At 37.8% G+C, this 26809-nt stretch overlaps 2 protein-coding genes across 2 annotated transcripts in view; one reads left to right on the top strand and one right to left on the bottom strand.

Moving 5' to 3' along the window:
- LOC309478975 (ribonuclease inhibitor) overlaps positions 1–26809 on the top strand; it is a gene marked incomplete at its 5' end in the record, with an annotated part of 133335 nt that overhangs the window by 75017 nt on the left and 31509 nt on the right. Inside the window, 4 exons of the mRNA XM_082142820.1 lie at positions 21814–21859; positions 23938–24038; positions 25276–25395; positions 26336–26483. Coding sequence (XP_081998946.1) covers positions 21814–21859; positions 23938–24038; positions 25276–25395; positions 26336–26483 — 415 coding nt within the window. The remainder of the gene's footprint in view (positions 1–21813; positions 21860–23937; positions 24039–25275; positions 25396–26335; positions 26484–26809) is intronic.
- vrk1 (VRK serine/threonine kinase 1) lies at positions 2532–16762 on the bottom strand. Its single transcript, XM_082144156.1, has 13 exons — positions 16645–16762; positions 14633–14809; positions 14481–14536; positions 13899–13968; positions 13239–13326; positions 12947–13055; positions 12400–12492; positions 9566–9698; positions 8677–8797; positions 8361–8419; positions 4981–5153; positions 2926–3019; positions 2532–2808 (listed from the first exon to the last, which is right to left on the bottom strand). Exons 2-13 carry the CDS (start codon positions 14796–14798, stop codon positions 2690–2692), a joined length of 1281 nt encoding a protein of 426 aa, XP_082000282.1. The 5' UTR covers positions 14799–14809; positions 16645–16762; the 3' UTR covers positions 2532–2689.

Here is a 26809-nt window from a genome sequence, read left to right as displayed (position 1 = left end):
GGGAAAAGCTGAATTTTCAGCAGTCATTAACTCTAGTCCTCAGTGTCACATGATCCTTATTTCAAAATGCTAATTGGGTGTTCAAGAAACATTTCTTATTATTATTAATGTTGTGCATACTATAATCACTTGTGCTGCTTAATATTTTTGTGGAAACTGATCTTTTTTTTTTGTATCCTTTGATGAAAAAAGGTTTAAAACAACAGCATTTTTTTTCTTTTATAACATTATAAACATATTTTGATCAAGTTAATGCACCTTGATCTTAACGATCACAAACTTTTGAACAGTAGTGTAGCCCTAATAATGAATTAAAATAATTTCCCTCTACACATCCCTGTTTTAGAGTAATAAATGGAGAACCATCTTGCCATTCCCTAAATCACAAAGTTTCATGAGTGCAGCAAGCCGATAAAAGTTTCGAAACAAGAACACTAGTTACCGTTAATAACAACCAACCAAGCAGAGAGCCAGTGAAACCTCTGAGAGGAGAAATTATTTTCCAGCATGCAGCCCTCCAGCAAACCCCAACAGCCCAAGACAAACTCTTAGAAACTAAGAGTGGATATAAACACAGGTCAATCAATGGCCACAGTCAGGACCATCAAAGCAGCATGTCCTCCGGTGAGGTACAGGTGGTAATGTTGTGTTTAAGGTTTGCCTCACCCACCCTCCTCCCCCAAGCTGTGCAATCATTATGTACTACTGCCCCCTACTGCGGAGCAATGGCTGTGCGCCCTGAAGGTCAGTGGTGAGGAAGGGGAAGAAAGCGCACAGGGGTGCACTTTAGTCCTCACTGTTGGAACAATCGATGCCGGCATCAGCTCAGGGCTCACGCGGCTCCGCTCTGAAAACAAACATTAGGAGAAACATCTTCCCCCTTCACTGTTCTTGCTGGGCCAACTGAGTCTAACTAGAGTTAACAAGGCAACCAAGGCCGTGGCCCCCCCTCAGCAAGGAAACCAGAGAGGGTAAAAGGTGGGAGATTGGCCTCAGAGGAGCTATGAAATGGGCAAATTGGGCATAACAGCATCAACGATGTTTTTTGTGTACATGAGAGAGAATCGCTAAATCTGCCCTAGGGCAGATGATGATGGACAACTGCAATCAGTTTAGTGTTGAAAGAAAACACAACTCAGGTTTTTGGGGAACTACACAAGTTGCAATGGTTTGGAAACTTAAGTGCATCAATTTATCGTGTCTTATCCAGGTCTTGTATACTTTGTGTTTTGACTTTACACGTCTAATTTCACAGAACACGCTGATGCATTGAGAAATAAAATTCAAAATTTCAGATTCATCTAGGGCTTGGTAAAACTATTCTTTCTTCTAATTAATACATTTCCACTTAATTTCAAATTAATTGTGATCTTCATTCCAAAATAACATTTTTATATAAAAGGGTATATCTTTTGACTAATGCCTACTTTCAGTAGCACACTAAAAACAAAAATGCAACTTGACTAATGTAGTCCAACTAATGTAGTTGGTTGTTAAAATCAATAGTTCAAAACAAATGTTACCCATTTGAATCAGTCTGAAATGGCATATTTACAGCCCTCTGCTGATGCTGTATAATTTACAGCATTAACAAAATGATAATTTCTATTTGAATTCAAAAAGGACATTCTAACTGAAAGGTAACCCAATATATCAGAATTGGAAAATCAAATCAGTATCAAATATAAACAAGACCCTGTGAATCAGAATTGAATCAGCAGATCTGTTTTGATACAGTGCATTGATTCTTTCTTAAATTGTGGCAGCAACTTTCTTGTGCTCAAAAAAAATACACGCCCAAGTTTGGTTTTTATTACAAGTGCATTTCCCCAAACTCCTGGAAAACATAACTCTGCTCTTCCAGTCACGACCCTGTATACATGCCATATCTATTATTCATGTATTCTAACCTGTCCTCATCAAATTATTCCTGTCCCCTCAATGTCATATCAAATTTACTGCGATTACAAAGCAAACAATTCAAGATGACATTTGGACCTAAAAATACGCCTGCGAATGCTGCCGTGCGTTATCAAAACCAGCGATAAAGTTACAATGCATAACAAGTGGTGCAGCCACAACTAACTTTTAATGATAGCTCTTTGAAGCCATTTCCTAGCGGAGAACAGGAAGTTAAGAAAGACTCAAGTGAGAGTGACATGGAAAGTAGGACCCAAGTGCTAGTCTTTTGTCTCCACCTGATCAAATGGCAGCCAAGCAGAAAGGCGCAGAGCCCCCTTCTCCAAACGCACGTACCTGGCTCAGTGGCGTCTGCCACACGTTCGCCTGCCTCGATGCAGGTATCAAAGACCAGCTCGCCTCTCCCACAGATGTCGGAGTGCCAGCCGCACGGCGGCTTTCATAGCACAACAACAAGGGGAAAATGTGGCGGGGGAAGAGTCGGGACTCTGAGCTCCTTCAGGGATTTCCTTATCGGGGGCAAAGCAATCCCCTCTGGACCTCATCCGCATAGGCTTGATTATTCAAGGCATTACAAAGGAATGAAAATAACTCACAACTCAAAGCCACTGTCGTTTTTTTACCTCTTATTTATTATCATTTCACTGCGAGAGAGTGTACCCAACACCCTGCTAAAGTTTAAGAAAATGCAACCACAGAGAACAAATACAGACCAGACAATTTAAAAGATACAAAAAGGAAACAACTTGAACTAGAGTTCGAAGAGGTCTTAAGAGTTCTTCTTGGGCCTTCCTCGGCTTTTCTTCACCGCTGGCTCAGAGGAGGCCTGAGCTTCTTTCCTCGCAGGCCGCTTTGCAGGAGTCGCCGCCTTTTTAGCTCCATTCATGTCTAAACAGGTTACATGTTCATTTTAAAATGTTTACCACACCCATTGTTACTAAATTTGATGAAAATTGCAAAAGAGTAAAGCTAGAGATTACTCTAATGTCCATTAACATGGCTTACCCTTTTTCTGTGGAGCTCGCCTCTTCTTTGCAGGGGCGCCTTCGGTTTCATCAGCAGACTGGCCTTTTTCCTCTGCTTTCTTTCGCTTGGGAGTCTTCCCGTCAAAAATAGAGACACGAACATGGGGATGGAAAAGATGGAAGAGCAGTGGTCAATTCACTTGCCTACAGCAACCTTGGAGGAAGTTCAAATCAAATATTAAGAAGCACCCTTTGCTCTATATACACATGGAAACTATTGCATGCGTCCTCAGCGTTTTAAACGCTTGAGAAAATGTGATTATGATTCAGCTATCCAATAAATCTGGAAAAAACAAATAAAATAATTTGAATGTCAAACGCAATACATGTATACTATACCATTAAAAAATGTATGGTCAGTTAATAATAAATGTTTCTTGAGCACAAAATCAGCATTTTAGAATGATTTCTGAAAGATCACGTGACACTGAAGGCTAGAGAAATAGTGCTGAAAATTCAGCTGTCCCATCACAAGAATACATTAAACATTAAAAATATATTAAAACAGAAAATGTATTTAAAATTGTAATAATATTTCCCAATTTTACTGTATTTGTATCAAATAAATGCAGCCCAGGTGAGCATAAGAGACTTCTTTCAAAAACCTACCGAACCCAAACTTTTAAATTCAATATTGAGAATTTTCCTCAGAACTCCAAACAATAAACTTACTATGAGTTAATCTATTTTAACAATTTCATCAATCAAAAATCCTTGATTTTTTTCTCCTCAAATGAAAACTCTAGCATTGAAGCTCAAGTCCTCAATTCAAGGAAATCGTGCTAACCGAACCAGGGGTTATGAAGAAGATGCACTTAACGACAGCAATCAAATTCTCCCTTTTCTTCACTCAGACTGCATAATGAATGCTCGCCCCTCTCTCGGACTTGAACTATCATCCTTACTAGCCCCCCCCACACCCCCTCACATTTCCCTTCCATTTTGCCAATTGCTGCCTCATGATTACCATCCAGACCCTGCTGAGCTGAACAGATTGGCTCGATAATTACATACAATAACGGCAGTGGGCAGGTAACCCTCAGCTGGCATGGGCCAGCTCCCTGGTGGCACCTTCCATATGCAAACTGCATTGTGGGAAGTGAGGAGAGTCCGTCCCCTCCCGTTGTAAGTGCGGCTCGCTGATTGCCGGCCCGCGCCGACTCCAAGGTTACCGTGTCAGCAAATTTGTGATACATTAGCAGGGAATAAACACAGGCACTCAGGACCTGTCTGTGGGAGGAAGAGGAGGGGCCACTGGGATAAACACCCGGTCGCTGGAGAGAACCTGAGATGCAGACGGCTTTGTTGCCAAGAGCTCTTTGTGCCGGACCCCATGAATGAAGCCACAGTCTTATCATTTTCACAAAGTATATGCCATCAAGGGCATCTTTGCGGGCTCGGACAGTTTGTTTTACACAAAATACACGTGACGGCTGCAGAATTCACTTCTAAAGATCATATCGCTTGAAATCCAGATAAAACGATTCAGTGATTAACAAGATCTTTTGCAAGTATTCAGAGATGAGGTATTCAGAGTGAGCTCTCATACCAGCTGACACCTTGAGGGTGTTGACTGCAATATAGGATAAGAAACTAAGGTCAAATTACATTCTTCCATTTGAAATGCAGAGATAAATACTAAAAATTAAGATATTAAACTAACCATTCATAAAAAATATTAACATCATGACACCGAGTTAAAATGAGGTGAGCAAAGAGCATGTTTGTGTGTCGGCTGAAAAATCCAAATAAGCTCTAGAAACGTTTGTTAAAAGCATTGCGCGTTAATCGTATTTGAAAATCAATTCGCTCGACCGCGTTTCCTACTAACCTGAGCAATTAGTCTTGGATCGTGTGTGGGCATTTTCAAATTTGAATCTGCTTTCAAAAGGTAAACAAATTATAGGGTGTTGAATTGGCTTGTTTTTAAACGCCGGGCTTCAAAAAGGGACTGTCAGAGCATTTTCAATGTGCCGGGAATGAGGGAGTGCCATAGAGGTCGGTTTTTTGATGTTCTACTGAAGGTGGCTATCACCTTGACAGAGGGCGGGCCCATGCCGTTACTCGACATGGTGAAGTCCAGCTTTTTGTCATCTGTCGCCCCGATGGTCTTCAGGCCTTGCTGCAAAATACCTCGCAATTTTGCATAATCTGGCTTGTCTGTGTATCCGAGAGCCTTGACCTCTTGCATGAACTTCCCCATTTCCTCTGGAAATTGAAAAAGACATTAAGCACAACATTTAAATCTTAATGCAGATGGATTTATTTATTCAGACATAGCGATACAGCTGCACAATGTTTAAGACACTTCTGGGTCAATAAACAAACGAAGAGCAATTATGTGTGTGATTAAGCGCAAGTTACTTGGACCTCTGTCTCAAAGGAACACGTAGAAGTCCGACGTTAATAAGTTGCAAGTGCACGTATGTTTGTGCGTTTAGCATAGACAGAACAGTCCCTGTAGGGCAGTGACTTCACAGCAGACGCTCACACTTTAACCTTCAAGCTAAGTTTAGAGGAGAGGGGCAGACATTTGTCACTTTGTTCCTTATACTTCTCCGCTCACAAACTGTTGTTTACTGTCGGCTGCTAAAATAGTCACACCAAACAGAATTAGTCGTGATGGCCGTGCTAACAGTGCCGCCTCCCATCACCTCGGTGTTGTGATGCGCCGTGTACGCACAAGACAACAGCCTGAGGAGGGATCTCGCCGTCTGCCGCGCGGCTGTCACACGGCTTAAGAACTGCCATCACATCAGCGACTGAGCAAAGGGAGCCAATGACATCTTTGATTTTTAAATGACACAAAGAAAGAACGCCCTAAAGTTCTGCAAAAGTACAGACTGCCACATACTGACTGCAAAACTAGGCAATGTAGAGGTCGAGAACGGAGAAGGGTGAAAAACAAGTTTGTTTAAAAACTTCATCTTTTATTTATGTCACTGCTTTGTGGTCGAGCGGGGTAGCTTATACAATGGTTATGTGCACTTTTTTTGCTAGATTTACTAAACATTTCACTAAAATATTTGTCAACAGAAAATTTGCATATGTATAAAAAGTGGAAAGTGATCACACCCCAGTTTAAAGTTAGTGTGAGAAGTTGCGAGAATTAGCACTATATATATGATAGATTAACTCTAATTAAGGCTAAATCAGCAGGTCGACACTAATTATCACGAGAAGAGGCCCTCATGCTCTTGTTTGCGCAGCAGAGCTCGAAAGTGCGTCTATCCAATTACCGCTTGGCAGACAAACAAAAAGTACTACTGCAGAATTCACAGGTGCTTCTGCGGTCGCGACCCAGTTAAAAAATAAATATGCTTAAATGCCATTTAGTTGCGAGAAACTGCATAAAGGGGATGTCTAATGCTATTTCATGCATTCTGACTTATTTACACTGTTAAAGATTTAGATTCTCGTGCTTAACATGGCCAAAGTTTTTCAAAAACGAGTTGGACATATAACAGAGTATTTCTGTGCCAAATACACTCCTTAAAGCCTGGAACACACCAAGCCGCCGGTCGGCCGTCGGGCAGTTTCCGTGCATCGGCCGACTAAATCTTCTCAGTGTGTTCCGCACCATCGGCGGAAATTGGTCCTGAAATTGGTCCTCGTCGGCTTTATAACGACCGATTTGACATGTTGAATCGGCGTCGGGCCGTCGGTGAAAGAGAGAACTCTGATTGGCTGTTCAGCTTAGTGACCGAGTCAGTGCACGTGAATAATAGCAAAACAGCGAGCAAAGTCAAAATGGTACAGATAAAAGGCTGTTCTAATGATATGTCATCTTACCTGAGTGTTCCTTGGCGAATATTTCAATATTAACACGAGAGGAGTGGAATAAAGAAAGTGTTTAGCAGGATTGATATTCAAAACGGTAAGCACGCACTGCTTTGTTTACGGTTTGTGTAACTGCAGCCGGCAGCGTCGGTTTCCCTTTTTGAATGACGAATATAGACGAATATATCTGCAGAAATAGACAGCTGTCTCATTTACACGCAGGCGCAGAACGCGCATTCTAGCTAACAGTCGGCAGTAGTCTCAGTGTGTTCAAGTGCAGCTTTTTACCCCGACGCGAGGCGGCAACACAGTCGGCTTTCATCAGCGCTAGTTCGTCGGCGTGTTCCAGGCTTAAGGGTTCGTACAAGTTTCTGAAAGTTTTTTTCAAGTATGGCCCTGTATGACATAATAAAGTGTGGAATTCCTTGTATGGGCACTTCTCCCAGAAGAGCGCGTGCACACATCAACCAAAGCGAGAGCAAGAGCACCATCATCAACGTTCTTCGTTCGGGTTACAGAAGCTGTCGGCAGTGCTGTCATTTTGTTTTTAGACGAAATCAGTGTTTTGGTTGTGAGGGAAACATAACCTTGTTCGGCTTCCCAAAGAACCCAGCGTTACACCGTGTCCTAACTACACGCGATGCGACGCCGTGCGATAAAAGTTATGTTTGTCCTAACCAGCCGCGACGGCAGCACACGACAATTCTATTTTAGAAACGGTTTATATTTTTCTGCGACCGCGGCTGGAACAACAAACACAAAGTGTGGCAATGATAATCTCAGGTACTGTTTATGTGCTTTATTTAATGTTAAAAGCGTGTAATGTGACTTTGAATATCATAGTGCTCTCAGCTTTGTAGCAGTAAAAGCAACAATGGATAATTCACCTCAGATCTTGAAATTAAACAAATGGAAACAAGAACGTTCAAACTGTGAACAAACAAGTGTATTCTTTGACAAAGATTGTTTTAGTAACTCGCCTATGTATTTTTTAATAATGTTTAAATGGTGTAATATTTGTGAATTTGATTATGTAGTCTACTTATCCATTTTCTTGCGAGTGCCGTCAAGATTACTCTCTGGTGCTGTGCACTTGCTGCGAGACTCCGCCCACGCACAGTTCTGATTGGCTGTGGGTTTTGATTGATTTTGATGCATCTCACAAGATCAAGATCCCGGTCATGAATCGGAATTGCAGGCGGTAAGTAACGTCAAATGTCGGTGTTTCGTTGGCAATCGGAGCGCAAGTGCATATAATGTAAACAACACGAACGTATAGAGAATCCAACGTTATCCAGGGATAATGTGATTATGTATTGTACGTGGCTCTTTAGCTCCGCCCACGGCACACCTCCAGGAGCTGTTTTCGGAAAGAACCAGTACAGTGTATCTCTCTTTTATAAATCTGAATACTCTTCAGAGATATGAAGGATGCAATACTACTCTATAGGTACTCAAGATTAACATGAGATTGGTAGAAACTGTGTGTTATGTGCCATTTAAGGTCCAATACTATTAACCTACTGTAATACAAACTATATAATAGATATTTTACAACCAAAGGGCATTCATCTTTTTAAATATATGAAAGTTTCTCCTATAAACTTAATGCTGTTTTTTGTTTGTTTTTCTCACCTGGTTTATTTTCTGAAGTGAAACAGCTTTTCAGGAACTCATCAATATTGTCTCTACACCTGAGGAGAAGAATATTTAAAAATGGATCATACAACATCTTGAAAATGTATCTATTATAATTTATTAAATCTAGCCCATTATTATTTGTATCCAGAAATTTGTTTTAAGACAATTAAGGAATAAAATGAATTAGTCATATATAATTTTTTTCATGCAAGTTAATATTCATTGGCCAATGGCAAAAAATAAGGTAGATTACATCTTGGTTCAGAAAAAAAGTAAAATCCAAATGCTACAAGTGAGGTTTAAGATTCACCTGAGTTTGGAGTCTTTGACATACAATGGGTCATGAAGTTTGTCCTCCCACGGCAGACGCCCACAAAGCCACTGGATCATGCAGTAGCCCATGATTTCCAGGTCTGCTCTTCTTGAAGGGGCTGAAATGTAATATTTTCCCCCACAGAGAGGAGCTCTTAATAAAATATTAACTTAAGAGGCCATTTTTAAGGGGTTGCCCACTTTTGTAGTATTTTGGCGCTTTTCCATTACCAGTACCAGCTCAACTCGACTCGACTTGCTTTTCGCTCCGTTTTCCATTGCAGATAGTACCTCCACAATAGTACCTGGTCGTCATAGCGACGCCACAGGAAAACTGCCGTGACTTAATCTTTTACGCGAGACACACCCGCTACCCACACACACAGGACAATGGAGGAAATCGAGTGTATGCAGTTTTTGGATGTTTTTGTTTTTGCTGTTTTTTATTCAGGATACTCCATCTGACGCGTGCAATGATGACGCAGTGAATAGTGACGATTCTCTCTGACCAATCAGCAGTCTGCCGTGTTTTCACGTCACATTTTAGTATCGCCTCAGCTCGCTTAGAACCTCGCCGGAGGTGGTACGAAAAAAAGTACCTGGAAGCAGGTACAGGTACAACTTTTACACAGTGGAAAACCAAACAGAGCCGAGTCGAGCCGAGACGAGCTGGTACTGTGTAGTGGAAAAGCGCCATTTGATGCAAAGTATCAATACATCAACATTTAAGAACATTATTTCTTCATAATCTTTTTCATCACAAGCTTTACAAAAAGCTTAAGTGATGATGTCCTGCAAGGGTACATTTTTTATAGTTTTTAGGCCATAGGGATTCGCCTAGTCTAAACTTAAAAGTGACGATAGACCTGATTGTTCCAATTTCTTACCAACTCCTTTGTGCGCATCAATACTAGTGAACTCAATGGTCCCGTCATGACACCTCTTTGGGTCTTCTTTGTACTCCTTTGGCACTCCTTCAGGAGAGTATCTATAGGCCAATCCATAATCCACTAAATATACCTGGTTTAAAAAAAAATTTAAATAAAAAAAAAGTCAGAATCACATTTTTCCTGTGCAACAAAAATGTAAATCACTGCTAACATAATTACAGAGAATTAAAAAAAAAAGACTTGTAAATGAAATAAGGTTACTACAAATAAATCACATATGCAGCTGCAAATAGACTGATTGCCAATTAGCAGTGTCACATATAAAAGAAGTCTGACAATTAGCACTTTGATAGCAGAGTTTTCAAAGCAACAGGAAGCAGCTAACAGGGTTCCAAAGATACTAAAACAGTCAGTGCACAAATTGCAGGTGCACCTATTACCTATTAAAATTATTTGATGTGTCCTGGCAAAGTGTCTCAAAAATAACTGTATACACCAATTTGCAACAGTAAAGATTAACAGCTCACACACAGTGAGAAACATCACAAACTTTTAAGAAAAACTACTTGAACTATAACTTTATGTCATGCAGTGTACAAAGCTGCATGACAAACACAGAAATATTGTAAAGAACAAATGTACAAAAATAACACCATTTTACTAGACCAGGTGAAAGCTACGAGGTTAACATTCTTCCTTAATGATGTCCAGGTTAGCAGTAGCATTAGCCATCAGGCAAGTGTTATTTAAATAAACTCGTGATGTACTTACAAACTTTCCAATGCCTCGTTTTACGAGAACAGAACCTATTTGTACTACTGTAGAAGTTTGGTACCATACCGGGCTCGAGGTCATGGTGCAAAGAACCCTAGGTTGATTTTACTCTGAACCATCCCTTTAACCACATTACTACCGCTCTGACATGTGTTGTGCACGGATGTACACGAATGCCGTGTGTTGTTCACACAACTTCATGAATGAACTCCATTGGCATTATTCTGAATTTTTCTCTTCTCCAAATCACCAAACTCTGTCAACACAACTTGCAGTGTATGCAAACCTGGCATTGCGATGTTCATCACGGCGCCGAATAATATCCAGTACATCCATATAAATGTATTTTGAATTTGATGCGAGTAGATTTAAACAATGGCCAGTAACATGCATACTGTATGCCTATCTGAGTGTGGTATAACCATACTTATTAGCAGATAATCAAAATAATGAAAATTGCATGTAAACTGGAGTAAAGAGTTCTGCTCGTGTCTTACTGCGATTGACCTTGATTATTAGAAATAATCACATTATTGGTGCACATGTAAACAGTCACTGATGTCTACGGTAGTGATCAAAACAGAGCAAATTACCTTATGAAAGTAACTTGGCGCTTCAAATAACCATTGTATCGATTACATCGTTACATTGTTACAATCGCCACCTGGCGACTGTTAAAAAATGTATTTGTCATTGAATTATTCATTCAAGAGACTTGTTCAAAAACGCTGACTCATCCAGTAATGAAACAAGTGAAGTATTTATAATTCAGTCATTGAATCATTCATTCAAACTGTTTTTTTTTATTTATTTTTTTTATTCAGATTAATTAAATGTTTTAAATAGACTGCAGCAATTAACATTTTGTCCGAATCTCCAGTAAATTGTTTTTAGTTGCCAAATCGTGGTAACATTGAAACAAAACAAAAAAATATTCTCAATTTAACCAGAATCATGCAGCTCTATACTAGGATGAGTCAAACCTTTTTATTTCCAGTCTAATCAAAAGATCTGCATTTGATCGATCTTTTCAGGATATTCTGGACACAGAGTTCTGTTTTTGCACCCTCGTCCATCCTTCACTTATAAAGTGTATGCAGAATAAATTGACGAAATAACATTTATAAAAAAAAAATAAAAAAAAAATGCAAATGTGTCTTTAACTACACGTTTACCCTGTAAAAGAAACTCGAATCCATTCAAGTGGTTACTGACTGATCACCTTACTAAAATGTATGTTAACATTACTTTCAGATGGTAATTTAGCAACCACTAGGATAACTTGCGATTTAACTGATTGTCAGACTGATTTTAACTGTAACTCATGAGTTTGAGTCTTTTGGAATCATTTGTTATAAGAACCAGTTCATAAGAGTAATTTACATTTAGTTCAGAATTCAGTTTTTACTATTAGTTTTACAAAGCATTCTTATGTTCCTATCATACAATAACACTTCAAATCATTCCTATATCTGATTGAAATGAAAATAAGACTAGGCATTCGTATTATTTAGTTTACAACCGGTGCATTTCAGTGTCTGTGTACTTAACACACATTTATAAAACACAGAAATATATGTATTCAGAAGCAAAGAAAAGACCCAAGTAATAAAAAAAAAAAGGATGCTCAGACTCACCAAGTAAGCAGCGACTAATCCCAAGAGGCCGAGTTTTAAATTGTGACTTTAAAAATAGCATCTTAATAATACACCACTGATACATTATTAATCTTCAAATTAAATATTTGCCCCTGCCCAGTCCCCCCAACCTTATTTGCTAGAGACAGCTTCAATACTGTCTCTAATCTCTTCAGTTTATGAGCCGCATTAAAGGCTTAAATTGTTTTGCTTTTTTTCCCACCCAAATCTCATTAACAGATGGAAAAAAAATATAAGACAAGTAGTTTCTTACATTGCAAATCACTGGTACTCCAATTAAAAGAAGTAGGAGCTCTGTATAGTCCTGCAGTTTACACACCCTGTCTATGTCTCTACAGTTAGAGCTGTACAGCCATGGCAACAGAGATCTGTTAAACATGTGGAAGGCTTGAAACAAACCTGATTGGGGTTGGTGTAGGACAGAAGAAGGTTGGAGGCTTTGATGTCTGCATGCACATATTCATGGTCATGGATGTACTCCAGAATGTCAAGCTAGAGATGAAAGATGTGAGAATATGAGATTTTATAATAATACTGGAATATAAGATTTTCTCTCACTGCATGCAATGCCACAAACAGTCATGTTGAAGATTTCTGTGCATCTTTAAAAGGTTTTTAACGAAGTTTAATAGTTATAAAAATGAATTGTGCATATTGACATATGTTGAACAATTATGTGTATATTATTCTATAGAAGAGTGGTCTCCCTCATTGCTCATTTTATTTTATTAACCCTACCTATTGGAAATTTTGGTTGCGAAATAAATTAATCATGAGTGACATATGTGAAGGGCATTTCAATGACATGAAATATTTGCTTTGTCAAAATGTCAATATGAAGTACAATGTCATACCTTTCAGCGAAACAAACTAAACATAACATGATCACCATTAAACTTTAAGCAGTTTACTTATTCTGATAGAGGTACACTTAGAAGAAACCTACAAGTCTGAGACCCAGTTGAAGAACCAGTTTCCTTGGAAATTTCTTATCATTTCCTTCAAATTTCTTCTGTAGATCTGTTCCAAATCGATCCATGACCATAAATCTGTACCTGTCATGAAGATTAATGTGAAATCATTACTTTTAAGTGGCATTCTTGTGTGTTCAAATGATCAAAGACATTTGTAACTTCCTAAACATTTTATTAATAAGAAAAAGAAAAAAAATTGAAAAATGAAAAGAATGTTATTCATTATTTAATACTTTAGAAAATTGTGATTTTTTTTCCCCCTACCTCTTACCACCTTTCTCATGAAAACCAGAGCCCCAATATTTTGGAACTCCCAAATACTCAATTTTCCTTGACTTCATCCAAGCCCCAACTGAATCAAAATATAAAACATTCTGTCACAAACATGATTCACAACACATAAACTAATCCACTTCCCAGTGAAAAGAAGAAACACTACAGTGAGACATCAGTCCTAAAACTGAACTAAGACGATCACACTAATAGTTAAATGCAATCACATGATCAATTCATAAAGGCAAATTATTCTAAACTTATTCTTTAAACTTGTTGGTGCTCAAAGTAATATAAAAGTATTCCCCTGGGACCAAACTGTGAGTGTGCCGCAAGGTAATCTGCTGGTGGGACAAATATTTACCAACATTACAATATTCCAATGAATAAAACATGAGCATCCCTTAGTAATATAGCAGTTAATTGTCAAGGGAGACTGACATTTGGATTGTTATTAAATAAAGCGCAATACTGTGGCCTTGGGGCAGCCATAAGAGCCACCAAAAGCAGAGAGTTGTGGTTTGTCTGTCTTCATAAGGCCCTCAATGGTGAGCTCAGAACTTTCTTTAATTAAAAGAGCTGCTCTTCCGACTTTTTTTCAGCCTGGCTCATCATGCATATGAGAGTGTGTTTGCAGTCACAAGGGCATACTTAGATCAGGTTTGGCAGCTCGCATGTAGAACTTCAGTTCAGAGAAGAGAGGGCCATTGTCACTTGGCTCCTGAAAGACAGTAAAAATAAGCACCAAAAATAAATGACATTTAGAAAAGAAAAAAAAAGAAGAAAAATCTTGAACCCTCAAACATTTAAAAAAACCCTGTAGAGGGAAAGTGTACTTCCATTATCACAGACCCATGTCATGCCATTTTAACTTATTTGGAATGCTTGTAAAATGTAAACATTTTCCTCAATAAAATGTGATTGGTACATGCTCATGCAAAAATTGCTAGGAAGCTAGGTGGTTGCTTCTCTATTATATTACGGTCTCTGGCACTTCTTTCGTTTATTTAATAATAAATGTAATGACTGTCGAAAATTGCATTTTTATGTAATTGTTTATTTTCTATTGTATTCTATTTTTTCCTTCTAGTTAAGGCCACAGAAATTCTTCTATTAATAAATAACATTAAAAAAAATTCTGACCACCCAAACAACACAGGCAATTGAAGAAATTCAAACTCTGGACATACACCTGCCGTCAGCAACAACAAAAAGATACACACTGTCCCTTACCACTTTAATGACATAAGGTGCATCAGTGCCAACAGATCCTGAAGAGTCTTCATTAGCTAAAAGGAAATATGACAAATTTACATTTGAACAACTGATAAATTAATCCAAATAAAGCTTTAGAATTTCCTACTGAAAAAATAAATAAATCTTACCGAGATACAGTAGGCCAAAACCTCCCTGCCCAACAGCAGATCCAAGCTTCCATTTTTTCTTTGCGTTATCTGTAAGGACTTCTCCAGGTGGAAATTCTTCAGCCAGTTTCCTCTTGGGTGGAGCTCTCGCTTTCTTCACCCCACCTGCCTTGGACTTGGGTGGCATTTTTCTTAAATCTATCAAACAAGAGAAACTCGAGCATCATTACAACTGAATTTGGGACCACTAGGGTTTAGGACTAGGTGGCATATGGAGTTTGTATGATATATCGATATATTCTTATAAATGATATAGGATGAGATGAGGCAATACAGTTTATTTATACAGTAGTCTGATATTACGAGGACACTGCGTGAGCTGCTGTGGGGAAAGTGCATAATCCAATTTGTCCTAAACATGAGACATGCTTTATATTAAGGGCTTCAACATAATTCGTGAGATATAGTTAACACGTATAGTTTAAAGTGGCTTGCTCTGACAGATACTTGTGCTGTTTAACGCGTTTGAGATTAGGTGTCCGTCTTAGTGCATAACTTACTTTTCACAGGTATATTTTCTATCTATAAATATGACCATTTTGCTGTCAGGAGTGGACGATCCTTATGCAAGCGAGTCTCTGTTAAAGTGCCATCTTACACATTGCATCAGCCTACATGGTTACAATCACTATATTCATTTTCATAGCCTTTAAATATGAGGACAACATTGGGCAGGATATAAAATAACAGTTTAAAAAAAATATTTATATATTTTGTTATTCAAATAGAAAAAAAGTAGAAATTGTATATTCTGTATATCGGCACTCAAGCCAACAAAAAACGAGATATGTTTTTGTCCATATTGCCCATCCCTCCGAGGGATATGCCTAGTACTTTTATTTTGCATTATTTCTATGTTTTATACATTTTGTTTTCATTACATTATATATATATATATATATATATATATATATATATATATATATATATATAGAGAGAGAGAGAGAGAGAGAGAGAGAGAGAGAGAGAGAGAGAGAGAGAGAGAGAGAGAGAGAGAGTGAGTGAATAGTTTAACTGAAAACTTTAAATTCAGAATGTCTAAATACATTTTTATTATAATATTTTTGTGTGATTTTTTTTTTATTTACAGACCTGGAAATCACACTTTTGAAAATTCACTTACATTTCTAGATTTTCTATGACTATGGAAACCCTGTCAGTGTCAAATATCTGCTTACATTTGGTAAGTGCCCTAAAAATAATATATATATATATATATTTGTTTATTTTTACTTTTTTTGTTTCAAAATAATAATAATAATAATAATAATAAACAGGGTAGAATGAAAAGAATTTCGAAAATTGTTAATGTGGACATTTGGACATCAGCATAAAAATTGGGCCTGACCATCAGATGTAGTCTCTTCATATGATTATGAACATAACTTTAGCTACACTGAACACATGTGCTTTCAGAAATACAGGCCTACTAATAATTACACTAACGTTACCTGTAAAAACAAGACTAGGGTGTGACTGACATGAAGGCGAGTGTTTCTGTCATAATTATTGACATATAAACGTTGATATATTGAATAGCCAGACTTTCAACATGAGAGATGTATTCGTATAAGCACTACAATTAATGGCAAGGTCAGTGACGATGACATTTTAAGATTTCAAATTGCAGTCCTGCCAATGATGCTGTTTGTTTCACTTTTATATGTAAAAGCAAAACAGACATTAAAAGCTTTACATGGCTTTACTTTGTTTAGGAATGATACAAGTATTTAAAAGTGATAAACATGCGGATAATGTCACATAATATTATCAATGAAAGTGACGCTGAGTTATTTATATTGTATTTGGGGGGAAACTGCGACTCAACAATTTCAACTTGCTATGCTAGCAGAGTTAGCTGCCTTATGCCGGCTTTGTATCACAACAGAGCCGATAATTTGTATTCATAATCCGCTAGTAAACATATATGGACATGACACTTTATCGAAGCTGATCGAGAATATTCTACTAACCTTTCCGCGCGTAAGTGGCAGGATGTAACAGCTCTTCCTCTCCAAAGTTCCCGCAAAACGGCTCATAAGAGTGATGCTCAGTGAACGCGATTGGTTAGAAAGAGGGCTTGCGTGGTTCCTGGTTTTGCAATGCCTTATGGGATATGTATTTTTCATTTGTTTTTCCACAAACACTTACAGTCAAATTGTTTTGTTATCGTAATAAATAGGCCGATTTGAAAAAATGCTGCAACACATAACGTTATATCTTTTTTTTCTATCTTGAAGAACATTTCAAGATTAGTAAATGTATTGCAGTGTTGCTTTACCGAATTACTGTATGATATTGTCATTGGTTATGTTTTTGGAGGGGGTGTAACTTAAATAAATATGAATTTAACAGAAATGATTTCTTATACAATTTTAAAAACTAACATTACTGGTGGGTAGATACAATACAACATTTTGTCAACTTAATACATACAATTTTAAAATGATATTTTAAGGCATTTACAATTATGTATAGTTTATTAGTTGTAGTTTATTAAAACATTTTATAGAGCACTTTTCATATTTTGTAGTCCAATTTTTGTAGTATAAAGTTTGTCATATACTCTCTCATACTGTTACACATTTAATCTAAAGTATTTACAACAGTAAGAAATCCTCAAAAAATATATCAGGCTCTGTTTCCCCCTGTGCATATTTGATGTTGACTTATATAGTTCTACTAGCTTTGAGAGGCACATAATTCATGAATAATTGAGTGTGTAATGTGGTGTCCTGTAACTGTTTTGTACAAGTGCAATGCTGCGAGTTTAGGTTTTCTTTTGCGTAGTGACTATTAGGCCACATAATAACAACACAAGAAGTGACGGAAGCAGATTTTGAAGACATTTAATGGTTTGGTTTCTGCAGCAAAAAGGGAAACATGATGTGTCCAGAGATGTTATCTTATATGATGGATTTTATGATGGGATGTCTGACATAGAAGTACATGACATCAGAGCTACATATTGATGGAAATTTTGGTTAGTCAACTTCGTGAGACATCGCTCAATCCAGAAGAATGACAGGGCACTCAGAGGAAGAGACAACATCTCTGTCCGTGAAGGAGGGCAGAGAAAAACGTGTATCATTTCCCCCAGATGAGGAGATGGTGTCTGACTTTGTGGATAGCAGGGTTCAACTTCAAGAGGGTGAGATGGCATTGATGTTATGCTGATGGCCTCTTCAGATCAGTTGTGCTTGTCTTTGTTCATGTCACATCATACATTTGACACAAAAGCAACATAAATAGTTATAATATGGTGTGTTTTTTTAATTTTATGTTTTGAAATAAATCTCTTATGCTCACCAAGGCTAAATATATATTAAAATGTTCAATAGGTACAATATAATTTAATCCTGTGATGGCAAAGCTGAATTTTCAGCATCATTACTCCAGTCTTCAGTGTCACATGATCCTTCAGTATTCATTCTAACATTCTGATTTGGTGTTCAAGACAGATTTCTTATTATTATCAGTGTTGAAAACAGTTGTGCTGCTCAATAGTTTTAGTGGAAACGTTTTTTCAGGATTCTTTGATGAATAGAATGTTCAAAAAAGTCTTTATACGGTCACTTTTGATCAATTTACTGTCACAATTGATCAATTATTGATGAATAAAAGTATACATTTGTGTAGGCTTCTTATCTTGAGTCATAAGGTAAAGAAAAAGAAAAGAAATGAATGTACAGGAAAAATATTTTAATGCATGACTTTTCTAATTCCTATATCTCATGGAGCTAATTCATTTAATTTTTTTAGGATTAAAAATGGAATATTCTTGTTGTGGCTCTAATACGTTTGTTCTGTTTTAGCTGACAGTCTCAGTGTGACAGATATAATTCTGGCCTACAAGCAGAGCTGTGAAAAGCACCAGGTGAAACCAAACACAAAGGCTCTTGATCAATTAAAGGTACAGTGGAATAATGTGCATTAAAACACACGCCACTTCTCACGCTTTGATTCCCTGCTAATATTAGGCTATTTGTGCAGAAGATTTGGTTTGAAATAGCTATGTGTAATGAACATTATTTGGTGAAAATAACTTTGAAATGAAAGAAAGAAAGAAAAATAAACACATTTTAATCCCTCTTAGGGAGCAGGTTAATTAGCCAACCACATTTTATTGAACTAAAAAAGCAAGACAATAACAAACAGGTAAATGAAAGGAAATGAGAAGCGCACGCACAAACACACACACACACACACACACACACACACACACACAAACACACACACGAGCATGCATGCATAATTCAAGCTCCGCACTTATTTTACATTGACCAGCAACGTTAAGAGCATCAGTTTTCTCTTCTGCATAAATTTACGATTAGATCAAGGAGAATTATTTGTGGAAAATGAGGGACTTAGCAGTGCTTACATTAAACACACTCTCGGCATTATCTCCACGCCGCTAATGAACCCCACTGCATTTGAAAGGAATGTAGGTGGTCCCCCTAAAAGGGTGAAATATGTATGCTTAAGCAGAAGCTAAAATGAAGGATATTTAGTTGAGAACTGCGTGTGAATTTCTAATAAGAAAATGCTAAATGAAATTTGCTGCTTAAAGAGCATATTTATCAAATTAGGTGCTTTTTTTTTCCAGGCAGGATCATCCCAAGAGGATGGCTGCTGAAATCTATTTAAAGCTGTTATTGTACCCGTGGGCTTTCTCTATTCTTTGATTTTTTTTATTTTTTATAAAGTGGGTAAAACAGTATTGCTTTTGGTTACGTCTTCATAGAAGGGGTAAACAAACAAAAGGCCTGTGTGAAAGACCCCAGGCCCCCTTAGTTCAACACAAGCTTAAATGCTCACCCTCACCCTCACATATACCCCGTTTTCTTTGTTTAGCGTCGTAAGCTAGTGTCTTGAAGTTTCTCATTCGAAGTTTTCCGTGTCCACTCCGTCTCAGAACACACAGAAACTTCTTGATATGAGTAACTATCCCAGGGGCTTGTAAATGAGTAACGTTTGTTGAAGTGTCACCGCCACTGAAGTGCAAATCCTGTCGGAGGTGGTGGCAATTGTAGTAACAGAAAATAACAAAGAGAAAAGACTTACAGAAGCGCCCCATACAGTATGAGTGCTCGCCTCAGAAGCCGAGGAAGCATCATCAAACGATTCAGCATTTCACATCTCCCTGCAGGATAAGGCGTAGATTTTGAGAGAAGTTTGTATTTCAGACTGAACCGTCCTCCCATTAGAGCGAATGCAGTGCTGCAGAGCTCCCCAAAAACATCCTTGCTCCCAGCCTAACTCTGTCGAGCTGCTTAGCTCTGAGCGTTGAACATTCATCAGAAAGCCACAGAGTGTCTGAAGTGAAATAACTGTCCTCCCTCCCCCCCAATACGGAGTAGAATTTCACATCTCTCACATCTAAACACCGTAGAGTATAAATAACTTTCACACTTTTAATCTTTAATGTCCATTGCACTCTCTAGACTGAGGATTCGCAATGATTTCTTTCTTTACCGCATGAAATGAGCATGTTTATTTCCTTCCCAGTTGTGTGAAGATGCAACGCTGCAGTCACCGTCCATGTAGCCAATCATGTTGTTTTTTAGGCTAGTTATTTATCATTTTCTATGACAAGCACCAAATTGTTCTATTAAATGTGTTTTTTTCCCCGGCACTGCTGCTGATGAAGAGCCAGGGAGACAGCGTAACAATTTTAAAAATAAAAAAATTGTGTACATTTTAATTTTGTTAATGATAAATTAAGTTATTAATTTGGTCTATGCTCTTTCTAGACACTGCAGGTTTAATTGCTAATTGTTAACTGGGAATGAATATATTTGCATATTAATTAGATCCCAATTTACATTTTTAATTTGCTGCCTTCAAAGGGTGTGAGATAAAAGGTCGTGTTATTTTAAATAATTTATCCTTTATTGCAGAAAAGATGCTGAAAGGAAAATGTGCGGCTGATTTTAATCCCTGAGAGCTTTTACTGTATAAAATGTTTCGAACTAATTTTTTCAACTAATTAAATGAAGAAAAAAAGGAGAAATATATGCTCTCAAACAGTTGCTAATACAAAGCCACCCAGACTGCCGAGCGCTGGAGTGGGTCTCCTGGAGTCTGAGTGAAGAATTGGAAATGCACTTGAGATGCCGTCTGTGGAAGTCAAGTTTATAAGCTGTGTCCCGTTCTGCCTGGAGGAAGCAGAGCTCTTTTTATCACTTCATTTTGTCCTCTCCCTCCTGACACATCAATGCATTTTGTACTTTGTCATTTCATTTTCCTCAATACACAGCACAGAACCTTGCTTAGCAGCAATGGGCTTCAGAAGTTTCCACATTTATTAAGATGGAAAACATCAAACAAAGAAAGAGAGGTACAAATCCATGGCCTTAAGTCATCCTTGTTGAGACTTTTCTTTCAGAATAACATTAAACCGGTAGAGTGTTCGTTCGCACGTTGCGATGCTTAATTTGTTTTGCTCTAAACGCAAAATCCCATATGACGTCCCGTTCGTGTTTACAGCAGGTTGACTGAGGGACTTCATCAGTCCGTTGCCTGATAGATGCTAACTGCCATCTGCTAGCTACAGTCTAGCGGCTAGATTGCCAGATTGAGCTAAAATGATCTGTGCTGTGACGTACTTGAAATTTACATAAACTGAACGATGTCACTTTCAAATGTTGATGATTACATTTTGTTAGAGGTACTATGGTGTCTGTATAGCTAAGCTTCACAAAATACTTTAGCATTAGCTCATTGGTAGCCTATCACACAAATACATAATAACAATTGGGACAATAACAAAAAGTCCTGCATGTAATTTTTATCCTATAGAGACCATTGCAATACATATTTTGACACTTTATTTATTTATTTTTTATGTTCTTTCTAAATTTGACTTTTGGTCAATGTAGTCAGGTTGATACAGTTTTGTTATATAATAAATATTTGTATTTTAATTAATGCATTTTATTTAGATGATACTGTACGAATCATATTTTCCAGGTTAAACCCAAACATTTTACAGCGTACGCCCTGTCATAAGCATTAGTGACATTAATAATTCTTGCTTTCAATTTTGAAATATTCAATAATGGCAAATATTGAAAACCTGAAAATCTTTTATGAGTACAGAAATCTCTTGATTTTGATCTGTGTGTCTCTTTTTCATGCAGCAAATTACTTGTGTTACCGACAGAGCCAGGTGTTTTGACCTGTCAGGTAAGTTCAATAATTCACTATTTATTATTTTGCTATCCCCCTTGAACAGCATTATTGTTTTTTCAAAGCTATAAACACCACCAGAAAAATCCCCCCAGTGCTATCATTTCACCTGAGATTTTCATCCCTTCATCCGTCCAGGTATTTCAGCTTTATTCTTCTTTCCATCAGCACGTATTTGGAATCACTAGTCTGACCCACTGTAAACGCTCTACCGCGCGATCCTAAAACAAACAGAGAATCTTTCAAATTCATAGACACTACTCTGGGAGGAGACGCACACCAACCGTGACAACATAATGGAAGGTTCAAACATGCATTTTAGCAATCAGATGTTTTGTTTATCTTTTCTTCAGTTGTAAAACTCAGGTAATTTGCCCTTTTGTGCTGCACTAAAATGTGGAATCACGTAGCCTATAAGTCTATTTGTTCTGGGAATCTATGGAAATTATGGGGCCATTAGAATATGTAGCCAGAACTGCCTTTGTTCTTTCAGAATTGTAAACACAACGAATCAGTAAAACACTGGCCCAAAAACCCTTCACTTTTGGAACTGAGACAAAACAAGATATACAGCATAAATGAGCATCCTGACAAAGTGACATTGTCTCAAACCAATGACGTAAGTTTGAGGCGGGACTATCGCAAAGTCTGAATAATAGTGCGCCCCAAACCCATGCCATTGGTTGACCCTAAATAAAATGTAAAAGTATTTCAGAAATGAAATGCTGACTGGCTGAGCTAATTAGCTTCCTCTAATAAATAGTAAATAAAAAAAAATCTATAAAAAAACAGTTAAACCCAATCTGATGAGAAAACGTCTCTATATTAATGAGGCAGTGATTTCGAAAGAATTCGTACAATGTGATATGTACGGAAACATACTATAAAACAAAACAAAAACAAACTAAGCATTAAGGTCCACCCCTAAAAATAACCGTCAGTGGGGCGTACGCAGATTCATGAAAACGTACAAATGAAATTGTACAAATTCATACGAATTAGCCAACAATTCAGCAAAATGTAAAATAGTCACGAATGTCCATTAGAGTTTCTTGAGTTTTAGCGGTATGAAATATAGAATTGTCATGGACGGCGGTGATTATTAGGAAATATTTTTCCGCTGAAAGCCACGATTGACTAAACAGAAATATTATTTCAGAAAGCTCTGTAATATTGTCATATTGACAACCTAAACAAAATGTATGTTCCGTCTCTGATTTTATATTTACAGTATGTGTATTTTAAACTATTTTGCATGTGTGTTTTAAGTTGCTTAGCTTAGCCTATTCCCATTATCCCTGAAGTGTGGTTTAAGTGAACAGCAACTGTACTTTTTAGCTACCACACTTTGATAAGATCAGAACTTTGACGAGCCTGTTAATTGAAATGTACATGCCGACGCTGAAGGGCATTAGTTTGGGATTAAAATGCGCTGTCCCTTTGATGACTGAAACAGCGGCTATTGATACCAGTAGACGTGAGCTTGATGTGCGGGTCAGCATGTTCTGGCTTCCTGCGCCCTAGTCGTACACTGATGGCATCTAACTCTAAGTCTCAGTGTCATTATCTGCACATGGCAGAGGGGATTAGAAAAATGGGATTTCTGATCCCCCCTTCCTATGGTACAGTTAAGTGATTATTGTTAAAAAAAATTACAAATGATTATGCTAATGATGAATAAATTATTATCTCCCCAACATGCAGCTCTGAGCGATCTGGCTTCTCCCCGACCAGGAAGATAAGAGTTTATGAGGGGAAGGGGGCCTTTGCAACGCGTGTCTAATATAGACGGACTGCTGTGGCCATCAAAGTATTTCTCAGGGCTTTGTTTAAAAGTCATCTGTTCCTGCATAATCAGAAGCTCTTTGATTGTCTCCTCCACTGAAGGGAGGGGATCAGACGTGATCGTGTTATGTGTGTTAGTGTCTAATATGTCTCACATTTGGAGGGGCAGATATTTTGTACTCTAGGTGTATGTTAGATTATCCAGTGCTGTACGAAATTTGTCACAGCAAATGCGCTTGACACTTTGTCCAGGCCAGGGTGATACCACTTTTGTCTGATTGCTTTTCCAGGTGAACGGTTAGATTATTGCTCCTGCGAATCTCTTGAAGAGATCCTGAAATCAGTGCAATTTGATTTTATCAGTCTGCAGGGGGCCGAGCTGGAGGAAAATGTAAGTATGAGCATTTGCTTTTAACTCTTTTGTCCGCCATTGACGAAAATTTTCGGCTTTCCGTGTTTCACTGTTATACGGTAGCGGGCGCTATACATCTTCTGAAAGAGAATACCCTGATAAAAACACAGGTGAAAAAGAAGCAGAAACATTTGTAAAATAACGTGATCATCAATATTAAACAGCACATAAATCAAAACTCCCAAATGTTACCGAATGAAATGTCGACCCAGGAGTGTGGTTGGACTGTGAAGCTTTGGGGATGTTGATGGACTCGATCTCGCCTACTCCATGTTTTGATCACCGATCTGAATCTGATCTGGATGTAGTCTTTGATAAAAACGTGATTTTCTCCGCTTTTTGCTCAAAATGTAACTTTATGAAACTTACCAATATTCAAGTTTTGCTTAAAAGGAATGCAGGAGCTATATAATACAACTTTTTTGTTTGTTTTTGTGTTTTGTTTTTTAAGCAGAGGGTCTGGTCTTTCTTTTGACATAATATTGCATGTTCAGATATTCATAGGCTACAACAAAGTAGGCTACTCTGGGGGTAATGAAACTTTGGTGAAAAAAGGCTTTTTTCACACTTGGTTAAATTTTTGGGTCACTAGACAGTTTTCAAAAGGTTTTCCGAAGCGCAAGTGGTAGGCTAGCGTGGTAACGTCACCAGCGTGGCTATCACCTTTAAATAAATAAATAAATAAAAATAATAGGCTAATTAATACATTATTTTAATGTATTTTGTTTAACATATATTTACAATTTATCGTTGAAAGAAATAACTTGATTTGATAATGATTTCAATACCTCTTCTTGAGTCCAGACTCCCATGAGTCTTTTTGGAAGGATTAAGACCATAGACAGTAAAAGAAAGACCAGAGCCAGGAGGCCAGTGGCCCGAGTCATTTGTTGTGAGTGTGACTAACAAGTCGAGTGCTGTTCTTGCTCGCAACAGGAAGACTTGTTTTCGTAACTTACCATTATTTCGCGCTAGACGATAATTGTATCTCCATAGGGTTTCACACTCTGGTAAAATATGACTTTTGATGTGGCGCGGTTTATTTATCAGTGGTCGCGATCAAGCGATGATGTGCTCTGCAGAATTCGCGCCGCCGACAGCAAACTCTGACGCCATTTTATTGTCAGTCCGCCCCAAAAACTTTGTCCAAAATATAAAATTTCAATGTCAGGATTCTTTTTACTTGTTGCTATTAATTTATTTTCTCTCATATAAGGGAGCATCATCTTTGCTGGATATGTTTTTGTACTACGAATCAGCTACGCACCTCAACGTGTCCTCAAACTCAGGCATGGGATTCTCAGGTTGGCTTTCACTGTCACACCTCCTCCGACGGGTAAGATTTACTACACATCTAATCCTACTGCCCAATGGGTCGTTAAATATGTAATTCAGTTATAATATGTTCTGCTAAAACATTTTGCAAGTGAATGATTATTACACTTAAAAGAGTCTTATTTGTTCTAAACAAAATAAACTGAACAATTTAAACCATGTAACGTTAATATAACGATTTGCATTTCTAACTCATTAATATATATATATATATATATATATATATATATATATATATATATATATATGTATGTATGTATTTAAACATTACATTTATTTCATCTTTATGGCAACTTGACATTTTAAATTGACATTTTATCTTAAAAGTAAATTAATTAAATAAAAAAACGCTATGTAAACGTTGCCTTCATTTTTTTAAAGTTCAGAAACACACCTTTAAAAGTGTCATTAAGTGTAAACCAATACCTCACAGTGGTATTCAGATTGAATTGGAAGCAATGAATTGCATCAAAGATGAAAATGTTCGCACTGCTGAATAAAGCCTCATTCACACTTTGATTTTAATGGACATCATTATAGTCCTCATAAAACTCCTGACAATATGTGTTCATTTAGCAACATCTCTAGATGAAAGACAGCATCACCTTACGGTGATGAGGACTTCAATGGTAAAAACCAAAGCCTCTTTCTCAGGCAGTATTATATGAGATCAATCAAAATCTCCCAAGAAAGGGAAAGAAGAAAAAAATCTGGACACTTTTGAAGTGGTGGACTAGGATGAAACTCCGGAATGGCCTGCAGATCTTTGGGAACCTCCCGTCAGAATTGTTTTCCGGTTTTGACGTTTCTGCTTCTGTAGACAGGGTGGTTTTTGATGAGAGAGGGTGAGACAGAGAGGCCAGTCCGCAGCGAGGGCAAAACCAGGCCTCTGAGTCTCTTTGTCTCTCTCTCTCTGATGGTTTGCTGTCTTTTCTCTTCAGAGTGGATGCCTGTGGAGGCTGGATGCTTGCAACATGCCTATGGTGGACTACGCCGCACAGGCCTTGTCAAAAGCCCTTCTCACCAGCAGGCTGACAGTGCTACACCTTGAAAACACCTGCCTGAGCGGCAAACCTCTCTTCACACTTGGTATGCCCAGCACACACCATCCAATTGAAGTGTATGCGAGCTAACAATAGAAGGAAGTTTGGGTGCTTGCTGCCTGAGAATATGACCCTGTGCTGTGAAATGCAAATTATGCTAACAGGTGCATTGTGGGTTATGGGGTTAACTACATAATTTTACTCTTTGTGTGTTTGCTCTCAATTAAAGTTGGCATGGAATGGAAGATGCGATAGTATTTTCTTCTCTATTGTGACCAGGGCTTTATATTAACACCTGCCAATTACGCTTAATTGGACTTATTCTATGAAGGTAAAAGAGTAGCAAAACTCGAGAGCACGTAGATGTGAATT

The sequence above is a fragment of the Leuciscus leuciscus genome, assembly GCF_965113295.1.
Source record: "Leuciscus leuciscus genome assembly, chromosome: 17".
Classification (NCBI taxonomy): Eukaryota; Metazoa; Chordata; class Actinopteri; order Cypriniformes; family Leuciscidae; genus Leuciscus; species Leuciscus leuciscus.
The sequence above is the reverse complement of the archived record's forward strand: the minus strand, read 5'-3'. Positions and strand labels throughout refer to the sequence as shown.

Coding starts and splice junctions, on each gene's coding strand:
- vrk1 (XM_082144156.1), bottom strand. CDS start 14,798: ATGCCACCCAAGTCCAAGGCAGGTGGGGTGAAGAAAGCGAGAGCTCCA. Junction 13,969..14,480: donor CACCTTATGTCATTAAAGTG/GTAAGGGACAGT, acceptor ACTGTCTTTCAG/GAGCCAAGTGACAATGGCCC. Junction 8,420..8,676: donor GTCAAAGACTCCAAACTCAG/GTGAATCTTAAA, acceptor TCTTCTCCTCAG/GTGTAGAGACAATATTGATG.